Source organism: Larimichthys crocea, chromosome XXIII (assembly GCF_000972845.2).
Source record: "Larimichthys crocea isolate SSNF chromosome XXIII, L_crocea_2.0, whole genome shotgun sequence".
Taxonomy (NCBI): Eukaryota; Metazoa; Chordata; class Actinopteri; family Sciaenidae; genus Larimichthys; species Larimichthys crocea.
This window is the reverse complement of record NC_040033.1, coordinates 3693474-3706276: the sequence shown is the minus strand read 5'-3', so window position 1 is coordinate 3706276 and position 12803 is coordinate 3693474. Positions and strand designations below refer to the sequence as shown.

The window sequence follows — 12803 nt, the reverse complement described above, 5'->3', positions numbered from 1 at the left end:
TATAGCAGTTTTTAGGAAGAAGCCACATTTTGCCTTATGATCTATTAAGCAGTAACGACGCTAAGGCCTTCCAAGGGTTAAACAGCGTGTTCACAGAAAGCATACTAGCTACACTACTAGCCTGCTATTTAAACAGATAACTTATGTTTCATCACTGAAATAGTCCAGTTATCATTAGTCAGGCTTGGAGTCAATAACTCTTATATACTGTATGTGTATGTTTTCATATCAATAAATAGACACTTTTAAAGGACCAGTGTGTAAGATTTGGGGACTTTATTTTCAGAATAAGGCAAACATGGAATATAATATTCAGAACTATGTTTTCATGCATGTATAATCACCTTAAAATAAGAATATTTTTAATTTTTGTTACTTAAAAATTCTCCTTTTATATCTACAGTGGAAGCGGGTCCTCTTTCATAGAGGCCGCCATGTTAAAACACCGTGTTTCTACGGTAGCCCAGAACAGACAAACTAAATACTGACTCTAAAAAGGGTCCTTAAAGTGTTGTTTCTTCTTTACGCTAGGAAGGTGAGGGTGTGGGAAGAGAGCAGCCGCCCCATGTGTGAAGGCTCAGTCCCTGCTGCGGAAGCCCAGGGTTCAAATCCGACTGTTATCTTCTGTATGCACTGTAACAGATTTCTAAACCTAACCTTACCACCTGGGTTTGAAGTTGAAGAGGGATGAAATTGATTTTGTAAATGTTTGAGACACCCATGCTTGCTTTCATGGTGAAACTCTCAGATAGGCACATTAGATATTTTCAGTTTTTTTAGAATCACATCTAATTTTTCCTCTTTTTTCCATATGTTCATGTAATTTTAAACTAAATAATGGAAAGATAAAACAGGTGTTTCACTGACTTTCACTTAGTCAATACTGCCCTCTAAAGGAAAAATGTGGCCATTACACATAAAGAAAAGCAGAGTGTGTAAATGTGGCTGTCTATACCTCCTCTGTGTTGTTCTGTGAATCTGGCTGCTGGAGCGTTTGCTCAGTCTGGATCTGAAAAGTTGAACATCTGCCTCCTTTCTTTTGACCACATGTCCTACAGCTCACCAACAAACACAAGGTCAGATGAAAGACAGAAAGAAAAGACGAGCTGAGAGAAATAAATTATATATTGCTGTACATATAAAATCAGATACATAAGCCGGAAGATCATAAAGGTTATTTCATTATATGGTTTTATTATTATTTTAATGATTTTATTTAACACTGTAACTCCCTAATAATATTTAAAATAATAATAATATCTAAAATAGGCAGTATTTCAAGTGTGAAATGTGTGTCAAAATGAGTAAAATGTTTAATCTCTTCTTGTTGTCTAATGTTTAATCATCCTTTCTTGAATTGTTGAAATGTTCTGTGGGTTCTGCATCAATTTTCACTGAATTTACAGAAACTACTCACACTGTGAACGGTGCACTGCTGAACCATGCTTTATATTATAGGTAATTCTACCACCTTCTGTCAGAACAAGTCTTTTAAGACAGCCCTTGGCCTTTAGTGACATTCCTCAATAGAGAGTATGAAAATGGTGAATATTCTTTGAATTGTGCTGTATTTAATACGTAGGCAGTATTGTATTGTATATCTGCAGTGCAGAGGTCCTGTTCTCTTTACACAGATACATACAGTAGGTACATTCAGTGGATCAGTCAATCTATTTCAGATGAATTTATGCATGAAAAATGCAAAAACAACTCTGTCCTTGCATCCCAAGCTGTTCTGAATTGATACTTCCCTTAGCCTTCCTCTGCAATAAACAGAGTTTAACATGGTCCTCTGTGTCATCCAGCCTCGTGTGGTCTGCTTGGAGAGGAAGTGAAGGCACATATTTGGAGTGCTGTGTTTTTTTTGTTTTTTCTTCTTCTTCTTCTTCTTCTTCTTTTTATATTTATTTATTTACTCAGTTTGGAAAGGCCCTGGCAACAGCAAAGCCTTAAACTAACACTGAGGGAACAACAACCCTGGTCATAAAGGTCTCTGAGAACAACTTCGCTGCTCCAACAGGGGGCAACGGCAGTTCAGAGTTCAGAGGTCTTTGGATGAACGCAGCTGCCAAAAGCTGCCGCGTTCATCCATCCATCCAAAGAAGCTTCTTTTCCCGGAGACTGCCCTTGTCCTTTCCCAGAACCACACTGCTTCTCATTCATACATTCATATCTCACACACATTTACACTCAAGAAGCCTTTAACCATTTGGAGATGTTACATGTTCAAGTCACGGATGAGCAACTTGATCATAGTTCTTTAGTAATTAACAGCAAAATTAAAAGCAATTAAATGTAATGATATAATGACAATACTCGAGTACTGTACAAATTTGAGGTACTTTACATAAATATTTTTATTTTAGTCTACTTTAGTCTACAGTTCAGAGGAGCATGTATGATATGATGTATCGTCATTAAACAGTAAAATGCATTAATGAACAGTACAGTTATAATCTGATAATGTGATTTTGTAACAACACGCACACATTTCTATTGGAGTACTTTTACTTTTAAGTACATTCTGTGATAATACTTTTCAATGCAGTAGTTTTACAGTGCAGTTCAGCTTCTTTTAGTTGCTTTTATTAGGGTCGTATATCTCCAACCTGCAGCCTCACTGAAAGAAAAAGACTGCATGGTGCAGCTCTATATTTTCATTTTCATGAAAATATAGACCAAATGTGCCAGTCTGTTCACTGGTTCTCAATAAAGATGTAAATCTTTTTTGTAAATTTTAATAAACTCAGACTTGTCTAGGACTATCTTCTGTGGCAGATAAATACACATTCGGTGCTTTAGTGAGTAACAGCAGCAGGGTGGATGTCACTCAATGTAACAGTGTGGTTCATTGATGTGTTTTAATACTTTTTGGGCACAAAAACTTCAGAAGGTTTTATGGACAGGTACAACGTTTCGGTCCTCAGACATAATCAAGACCACAATATTAGTTAGAACATGTTGGTTTTAATCTTTTCATAGGATTGGTTGACAAAGTATAGAATATCTCCAGAATTCTCCTTAAAGGTTATCTGGATCTTGACCAAATTATTCCAATGGACTCACTTTCATGGTTGCCTCTTGCTTTGGAGACACAAAGTTATTAAGTGAATATAGAGGTAATTAATAAACCGTTGCTTCAATGGACTGGTGGCACAGAAAACATCTTCACGTCATAGCAGGAAATTCCCAGATGCATTAATGATAGCTGCATTCCACCTTGCAGAGGTCCTGTTATTGCCACCTAGAGAAATAGACTAAAGTCAAATAAGAATCTCATGTCATTTAACACACAGTAGGAACTAGAACAGATGATTTGTCATTTAGATACAAATGAAGTGAATGCAGTGTAAATGTGTACATTTATTCAGTCAGTTTCAATCACTTTGGAGTGGATAATGGCTGAATCATTACTTACACAGGGTTTGACAGAGGTCCCACATGTGCTGTTTGATTTCCTCCCACAGGGCTTCTTTAACCTGTAATTTAATTAAACTCATGCACAGCTGCAGTAAAAACACACTGCCTGTTAAACCACAGCCCGGCTCCACTCTATCGTATGGCTACAGATGTTTTTAACGCCACGAGCCTGGTGTTCATTTATAAACCATGAAGTGACTGAAAATCCCGAAACTTTAGTCTAAAACTGTACGTCTTTCAGTCTGTGTAATATCAAACATGATTCAATGCATTTACACACTGCGGTCAGTCCACACATCCGATGTATGTATGTGTGTGTGTAAATATAAATCCACATTAGACTTACACTGGTCCCTGTAGTGTCACATTCTGTGGTGAAGCTATAGCCACAATTTATAAAAGCTGCCCTGACACTCCCACCACTCCCTCTGCCAACCAGAGGGAGGACTGTCACTACCAAGTGAGGACTTCACTCTCTTCACTTTCTCCCTGTGGCATTCATCAGTGCCTACTTGCAGCTGAAAGAGAAAGGTAAGGCCCTGTCATCACTTCTTTACTGCACGAGCTGTTAGGTAGAGGGAGTGACAACTATTTCTTGTACGTGATATATTTTGTGGTGTGTGTATTATAATAATCAATATCAAAGTGATGTTAATCATACAGAGGCAGCGTTATAAAAGCGTTCATTTGTTCTTTTTTTTAGAGTGTGTGTTCTCTGCTATTATTGGTGGATTTTTGTTAGTTGGCTGGTTGTTAATCTGCAGCTGTACATATCTTTGCATGCATGTTTGTTTCATGGCTGTTTTTTAGCCCTTTTCCCAACTCGATATTACCACGGCATGAGTTCGGTTTGGCCACAAGTGACCGGGCAGGAGGACAATGAGAAGACAAGCTAAATATACAGTATAACTGCATTCATCCACCTCTGTGATTATGGGTCAGCGAGGTCCTCTGCTTTAGTGCAAAGGCACCAGTCTTTCTCTCCCTGTGTCTTGGCATTTCAGAGTTTTGCTGTTATTGACTGTAAGTCTGCAGCCTGAAATAACTCAGATCATCCTTCCATCCTAATTACCGTATGTACGACTACAGAATGGACTGGAAATGACGGAGAAGGTGTGCGGGGTGGCGTTCGAGATAGTCAGTGGGACAAGGACAGAAATATTTGGTTTGGGACGTATAGTTTCATCATGTAACGGCCATTCCGTCAGTGAAAGTCAGAAAAGTATAGTGTTCAGGAGTAGTCACCAATTATCTGTCATCACGAGGTTTTACATGACAGCTAAAATAGTCACTGTAGTTATTTTTTGCTTTGAGTGCGAGTCATGCATGCCATTAAATTCCTCAAAGAAAGACTATGTATGTAGAATCTGAAAGACCAAATAGCACAGTCTTTATCTCACAAAGCAATAAAGCATAGTTATTGCTCGGTTCAGACACAGCATTTCTTAGTCTGGTATGTCGATGAGCTTATTGTGGCTAGATTTAACTGACATTACCCGGTCAACATTCTGACTACTTGAGCTGCATTTTAACATTCACCATTAACCTGTAACTGTCAGCACAGGTTGCTGCTCCAGTTTGAAGGACCATGTCAATGTTTTGGCCAAGTGTAAACCCACCTTGACGTCACCCACTGGTTTGTGGACAACCGTTTTAAAGCCTCGCATTCAAGGCTGTCTGGAGCTTGCTTTCTTTGGAACCAGAAGTAGTGATGTACTGCGAGTCGGGATGTGCTTGTTGGCTGTGTGTTGCGATGGACAGACTGAGAATGTCTTGTCAATCACAAGTTAACACCTGTTGTATTGTTTGTTTTACTGTCAGTGAGATCATAATTTATCATGCCGTATGGGAGAAGACTTGCAACTAAGACCATCAACAAGGAATGATAGACAGAATGAATGTGAGAGACAGAATCATTTTTACATAAGACTCAATATTATCGGACCGTTTTTTGAAACCAATGGAATCACTACCTGCAGGTCATAAGAAAGAATGCAGGTTGAAGGCCTTCCACAATGGCTTCACTTTTCAGATCCATTATTTATTATAAAGTCTATGGTAGCTTTCTTTGTGACCTAAACACAGCATATGTTATCCTGTGATTCAGTTGCATAGTGTTCCCTACACAGACCTTATGGGGAAAAAAAAATCTAAGTTGTACCTGTTATCCAGAAGAGACAAGCTCTTTTGATGAGCCCATACTGCCTCCTCATAACTGTAAAATATTGCCCTTTCATTGCTCTTCTTTTCTGTTCTGTTAGCAAGTCGGGCAAGTCTGTAGAAATGTTGGGTTTAAATTGTTGTTTTAGCCTTCTGCAAACATTTTATTATTCCATACACATAGATAGATTCTATAGGCATTTGTAAGACAAAAAAACAACAACACATGAATGAATAACACATAATATTCTGGATTTTGAGTCCTGGGGTCACAAATGCAGCTATATGTTTTTGCATGTTTTAAACCCACTTATTACAATAAATTTAGCAGATTTAGCAGAAGCTTTTCATAAAATCCAAAGAATAAATACAAATAAAAAATGAATTATTGCACATTTCCATCTAGTAATGTTGTGAGTTGGGCAAAATGAGGAGAAGCAGTTCAAATGCCATCAAACTGTCGCAGAAGAAAATAATGATGCTATGAAAAAAACTCTTATTAAGACTCAGATGATGGAAAATCGTGCATAAAGCATTATGGAAATATGACATTCTTGTTTATTTCATGTATTAATGTGAGGAAGATCACACTCTCCTCATCACTCCACACAGATCTGATGTTGTTGTTTCTGTCCTACTTCAACTGAGCAACATTTGGACTTCTTTTTATAATTTCCAGTGTTTCCCCACAGACTTTTCAGATAGTGCCTAAACCCGCTTGATGTAATGTGACTATCCAAAGCATATTACTGATGTAAATACTGTATACTCGTCTTCCAGACAGAAGGCCTTTCAGTGGTTCATCACAGTCCTTATGTCTGTTATATTAGCGTTGCATGATTGTTAATAAACTGCTGGCCTTGTAAATGAGTCAATGTGTGCAATGATAATGAACACACTTCATGACAAAAAGCATGTAATGGAAAGTGACTGCAAATGAATGTTTTAATACCATAGTGTAATAAATGGAAAGCAATGCTATAAAGTTGTGAAACAACATGTTTGAATGATGGCAGCTCTGGAGTTGCTCTCTGCAGTCATCTTTGTTTCTTAAACCAGTCAAAGGCGCTGAGCAATCCCAAAAAACATCTGTGCACAAGGAATGTTCTGTGATGCTGAAGCCAGCAGAGGCGGCTGATGTGGTTGCTATACTGCGCTTCTGGTTTGCCAAATGTAGAGTGAGGTCTGCAGGAATCCAGGTTTAGTACCCACCTATCCACACTGTGTGTCTGTAGTAACTAATGTGCTTTAAAATGAAAGAGTGACACACTGAGAAAAGGATGTATAGATGGATCTGAGGAAGGAAATAAATGTGTGTCTTTTTGAGGATCCCGGTAGAGACACATTTAGAAATACCGAAACATTTTAAACATTCTCCAGTGGCATGCTGTCTCAATGTAGCCTCACAGCCATGAGCTTTGAAATAGAAATGAAAGGAAAGAAACCATGGACTACTGTGATGGTTCAGGGTCAGCAATCAAAGAAATACACAAGAAGGCGCTGGACATTAATGAGTGTAGACATTTATTTTCAGGAGCAGAAATATAATTTTCATCCAATACCTGAAGATATGTGTATTGTCATATAGACACATAATTTAAATTATGTGTCTATATGACATACAGAAGTTGGCCAATTGAGACAGTTGGTTCGGAAAAGTTTGTCTTAGCGCCATTAGTCGCTATTAGTCAAGTTTCTATCCTTATTTAGCACAAATATTTAGTACGAATGTGAATGGATATCAGAATCAGAATCGCTTTATTGGCCAGTTGTATGTACACACATGAGGAATTTGACTCCAGTTCACTGTGCTCTCAATTGTACATTCAGGTATAGACATAAGTACAGTTTAAAAGACAAGGGACATGACAGGTAGAAAAGGGAGCCATTGCAAATAGTTGCATTTTCCAAATTTCCAGCTTGTGACCTTCTTAGGTGTATGTGTTGTTTTGTTCTTCAAAAGGTTCTCTGAGCCAAACAACAAAATCTATAATTTGTTATTGCTTTTAAACACAACCCATAATAGTGTCTGAGATGCCATCCCTATTGGCAGGACAAAGGTTCCATTTAGAACCAGTATTTGGTTTGTCTGTTCTTGGCTACCTTAGAAACATGGTGGTTCAACATGGCAGACTCCATAGAAGAGGACCTGTGGCAACACTTTTTATTTCCAGGCAATTATAGACTAATGGAATTCTGGAAATAGAGAAAAGAGAATGTGTTTCCATCTAAAAAATAAATAAATAAATAAAATAAAATTAGGAGTTGGGTGCATTGAGAATACTTAGAGTTAATTCTCAAGTTGGGTCATTAATCAATTGCAGTAGAAGATCAGTGGATGTTAAAGTTGTGTTCTTCACATGTATCCTAAGTCTGTTTCCACTACAAATTTCCAGTATTTCGTGAACTTGTGACTTGGTGTATGTGTTGTTTTGTACTCCAAAAAGTTCTCTGACCCAAACAACAAAATATGTCATTTGTTATTGCCTTTAAACACAACACATAATAGTGTCTGAGATGCCATCCCTATTGGCAGGGCAACACAGTTTGTCAGTGCCTTGCAAAACCATTGCAAATCACAATTATAGGAGCATTCCCTAATCTGCCACTGCTACGGTTAAGGTTTGGCTAGGTTTATACACAAAAAGTTTAAGGTTAGGAAAAGTTTGTGGTCATGGTTAAAAGAAACCAGTGTTGACTGTGAAATGGATGGTGGCCTCTCATGTCAAAGTCACACACTTTGTTGACCCATCAATACACCCTGACCTACTGCAGATGAGGTTTTGCTCAAATTGGATTGTCCATTAAATGTAACATAGGTCATATCGAGGCATCTGAGCAGTGACTGGTGCTGTTGTTTTTATTAGAATAGTCTCTTTTATTCCTAACATCATTGGGACACCTCAATACTGTAGCTGCTGCAGGGCCCGAACTGATGAAATGTAAAAGATAAACCATTTTCTATATGTTCACATCCACACAGATGTTACTATTGATAATAATGATGGCTCTGTTCCATTTAAGTGTGTCAGTAAACCATACCAATAAACCAGTATAGACAGTACCAGGGTTGTGGCACCAAAAATTATATACACCGTGATGCAGTGTTGCTCAATTGTGTAGGGAGAGAATGACAATAAATTTGATCTTAAACCTTGAAAGTCCTAAAAGGAATGCAGCCAACAAATATCTTATTAGTTACACCTACAGTATCTTTGACCATTTGAAATGTCTGCTGAAAGAAAGTCTATTGTGACATAGATTTGTTGACTATAAGTTTGATAATTTTCAGTGTTCACTGTTATAAAATATCAATTGCTTTTCCATCTTGTTTTGTTCATCCCTTTCAAATATCAGTGTGTAGGATGTAGTGGTATCTAGTGTAGCTGTGGATTACAACCCCCTCCACTTGCCCTCCCTTTCCAAGCACAAGAAAAACGCTTCTATTTAGAACCAGTATTTGGTTTGTCTGTTCTTGGCTACCGTAGAAACATGTCGGTTCAACATGGCAGACTCCATAGAAGAGGACCTGTGACAACACTTTTTATTTTCAGGCAATGGAAATAGAGCTTCCTAAATCTTAAACACTGGACCTTAAAAATAGCATAATACATGTACGTTATTTGTTTTCCTGACTAATTAACAGAAGAAATTCTTTCTATTTCTTTAAACTTTCTTCTTGTCTTGAATGGTATCCTACATGGTGATCCAAGCTGCGCCAAAGATGCACATTGATTCCAATGCACTGCACTGTAACAGCATTTTGTATGTTTCCTGAATTTCCTATTGGCTGATGAAAGATTATCATTCTACTGGCATTAGGTCTCACTTTGTCCAGACCACTTCACTGGATCAAGAGAGGAACCACTTGAGGTTATTCAGTGAGCAAATTCGCTGACATGTTACATCGAAGACCCTGCACACACACTCAGGTGTTCTTCTTGATGATCTCTGCTGAGGTTGAAGAGAGGCAGAGATCTGCTTTAATTATACAAGGTCACCAACCTATATGAACCAGTAAGGATGAAACAAGATGTGTCTGTTCCCCTAACAGGTGCAAGAAATCTAGAAATCAAGGTTCTGGGTGAACACACATTAACAAGTGGTTTTAGCCCAGACGGTAACAGAAGACAAATGGGTTTACAGAAAGCAGTCAGCACATATTTGGCAGACCTGTGAGAATGAATGTGAGAGTGTGATTCCATCAATTTAAAGTGCAAGCTAAATGCCATCTATTTTTGGACGTATCGATTGTTATGTTGTCAAACATATCTTTTATATGGCCTGGTGTAAGCTCTAGTGTGGCATGTTGGTGAAGGCTGGGGCCTCTCTGAGTGAAGTTAACATGTTGCCAACAAGCTGCAACCTCCCTGGCTGTCAAAGTAAAAGCCAACGAGGAAATGCCAAAAACTGCAGTTCCTCAAACTTCCACTTGAGGCTGGCTACAGAACATGTCAATCTCTATAAACTCCCATGTTAAACTTGTTAAACATGTTAACTTCACAGCAGAAATAAACATGTTTACAGCCTGGTACAAAAAACAGTTTTGGTCTCTATAGATAATTTCCCCGTTCATGACAACTGTACTGAGGGTGAATTTATATACAACTCACCTGTTCAGATTATATTAAGACTTAAAGTTATGCAGGATTAAGAGCGTAGCCGATTTCATTGACAGGTGGGTGTCATCACAGGTGGTTTGCAAAGCTTCACTCAGTCCACCTCAGCTCTTCTTTGCCCATTTTTGGATTAGTGGCGAGCCGGTAGAGGCTGCCAGAGCCACCACACTTCACAACAGCTTTTTGAAGGGCGATGTCACGGATACTACATCTATGTTTGCCATGTACTCCACCTCTTGCCCAATGTCAACTGGCTCCAGCCCCATTCGATCCTACAAAGGACGAGCGGTTAGATATTAGATGAATGGTAACTGACCTAATTTAGTAACCTGAATAAAGTTGCCAGTGATAAATACAGTTTACAACCCAGTGTTAGCTATTGGCCCACTTTAAAGAAATGGACCCTTTGCCCACATGGAACCCTTACAGTCAACCCATTGGACCCATTTATTATTGACCACCCCTTATTGACTTGTATAATGTACACAGCCTACATTTAGCCCTTGCAACCTTTGCCCATTTAACTTGTTACCCACATTGCCTACATGTTGCCTAGTTGCAGAGACACTGTGATGCCTTTATGCAGTAACTTTTTTCTATGTGTTGTAGATTAATTCATCATATGTTGGCAGTAATGCAAGACATATTAGTTATTAGTTATTTCAGTTATATAATATTGCTATTTCTTAATGCGCTTTCTATAAAAAGGAAGTCTTTGCACATTGTAATGTTTATTTTGTGCCATTAAACAATTGAGTTTTGAGGTAAAAAGTCAAAAGTGGAAGATGTAATATAGTTCTATGATGAACAGTTCAAACAGAGAAAGAGATAACAGTTCAGAGAGAAAGAGAAAAAAGAGAAAGAGAGAGGGGTCAGGGGGCTGGGAGGAGAAAGGTTGTGGTTGCTGCTCTCTCTTTCAGCTGACTGATCCTCCCCTGCCTTTAAGCCTCTGCCAGCACACTGCAGCTCGCTCTGCCATGTTTATATTTCTGTTTTACCCTCCCAGCATAGTGAACACGTTGTTATTTTCTCCGGCCCAGCCTTGTGGTCAGCGGAATCCATGTTTGCGCTTGCACACAGCGAGAGAAAAAAAAAAACACACACACTACGAGACCATGTGTCGCATGGCACGACGAGAAAACTCACAAAAGCATTTCACAGAGACGAGGTGGGGAGGGAAGAAGAGGAGCGGGGACAGTGGAGAGGAAAAAAAAGATTTCACAAGGCAGTCAAACGTCATTCTAAAGCCATATATCATATATGTGCCAACTCGACATTACAACACACACTCTATTTATTGGGCTTTTTATGGACTGTTGGAAAGAGTGCTTCTAATTGGTGGAAACACATACATGCATGTATTATGATGTGTGTTGTATTTTTATTTGTAAGCCTCAACACACAGCAGAAAATGATGTCTTGGCTGACCTCAGGTTGTTGTGGTTCTGTCCACACAAGTGAAACTGAACAGATTCCCAGAGCAACAGATTTAAAACATCAGTCTAACTAAAAATGAAAATTTGCAGGTGATGGGCCAATAGAGTCATGTCTTTTTTGTTTTGTATTTACCGTGGCATTTAATTAACCACTGCAAAGCAAACATGTAAAGATGCCTTGTCTCAGAAGTAACTCAAGTTCACCTGAATGATTTATGGTTGTTTATTTCAGTTTCAGGGCTTTGAAGCCTCCCTAGTGGCCCCTAGAGAACATAACGTCTTATTACACCCACGACATCCAAAGTGTGGGTAGAAACAACCAAATGGCCTGTGATTTTTCTATTTGTAGAGCTCTACCTCTAGTGTTGATCAAATCTGTAGTGTTTGTCTTCAGGATGGCACCATGGGTCAGTAGAAGAAAACATCTCCTTGGGAAGAATGTGTGGCCTGAGGGTGGTACAAGGGTGCCCAGGTGAAAAAGGGTTGATCCTATGGTGACCATGAATGTAGTTTTTAAATTTGATGCCAACTTGTCAGTTAGACTGTAATATTTTGTTAAAGGTTGTGCTAGACAGAAGGTCAGGGAGTTAACTGAACACATTAGGAGCTATCATCTGGGCGTCATGAATATTCAAATTTAGCCTTTACTGAAAGATATATTGTCACAGACTAAACTGAACTGCAGGTTTGTTGGAATGTTGTATGAATGAACTGATTGGATTCTTGTTTTCTACACTAATTTAGCCAGGTTGGACTGGACTGAGGTGGACTGCTGCTACAAGGCCATGTTGCTGTGGTCAGTATGGAGTGCGATAGTGTTGCTGACCCCGCTGGTGGCTGCAGATGAGGACGATGTCCGAGCGGGTAGGGATGACTCTGTTATATAGACCACAACAACACCTACACACCATCAGGACTCCTGGACTGGAGTCTCAGTTGATTTAGATTGCAGCAGCTATTAGACACTGACCTTCAGTCTGAAACATGACGGTATTTTTCCCCTATCAATGTGTGTGTGTGTAGGCTGCAGCACAGCTGTAAATGACCTGGTCTATATCGTTGATGGCTCATGGAGTGTTGGCTTCTCTGACTTTGAAACGGCCAAGCAGTGGCTCATCAACATCACCAGCCAATTTGACATCAGTTCCCACTACACACAGGTAATATA

The 12803-nt window shown here is 39.0% G+C and overlaps 1 protein-coding gene across 1 annotated transcript in view; it reads left to right on the top strand.

Annotated features, from left to right (window-relative positions):
- Positions 1–12803, top strand: part of LOC104934433 (collagen alpha-1(XXI) chain-like) — a 73820-nt gene that overhangs the window by 1826 nt on the left and 59191 nt on the right. The window contains exons 2-3 of the mRNA XM_027274074.1: positions 12380–12499; positions 12659–12795. Of these exons, the coding sequence (XP_027129875.1) occupies positions 12421–12499; positions 12659–12795 (216 nt within the window). The 5' untranslated portion in view covers positions 12380–12420. The remainder of the gene's footprint in view (positions 1–12379; positions 12500–12658; positions 12796–12803) is intronic.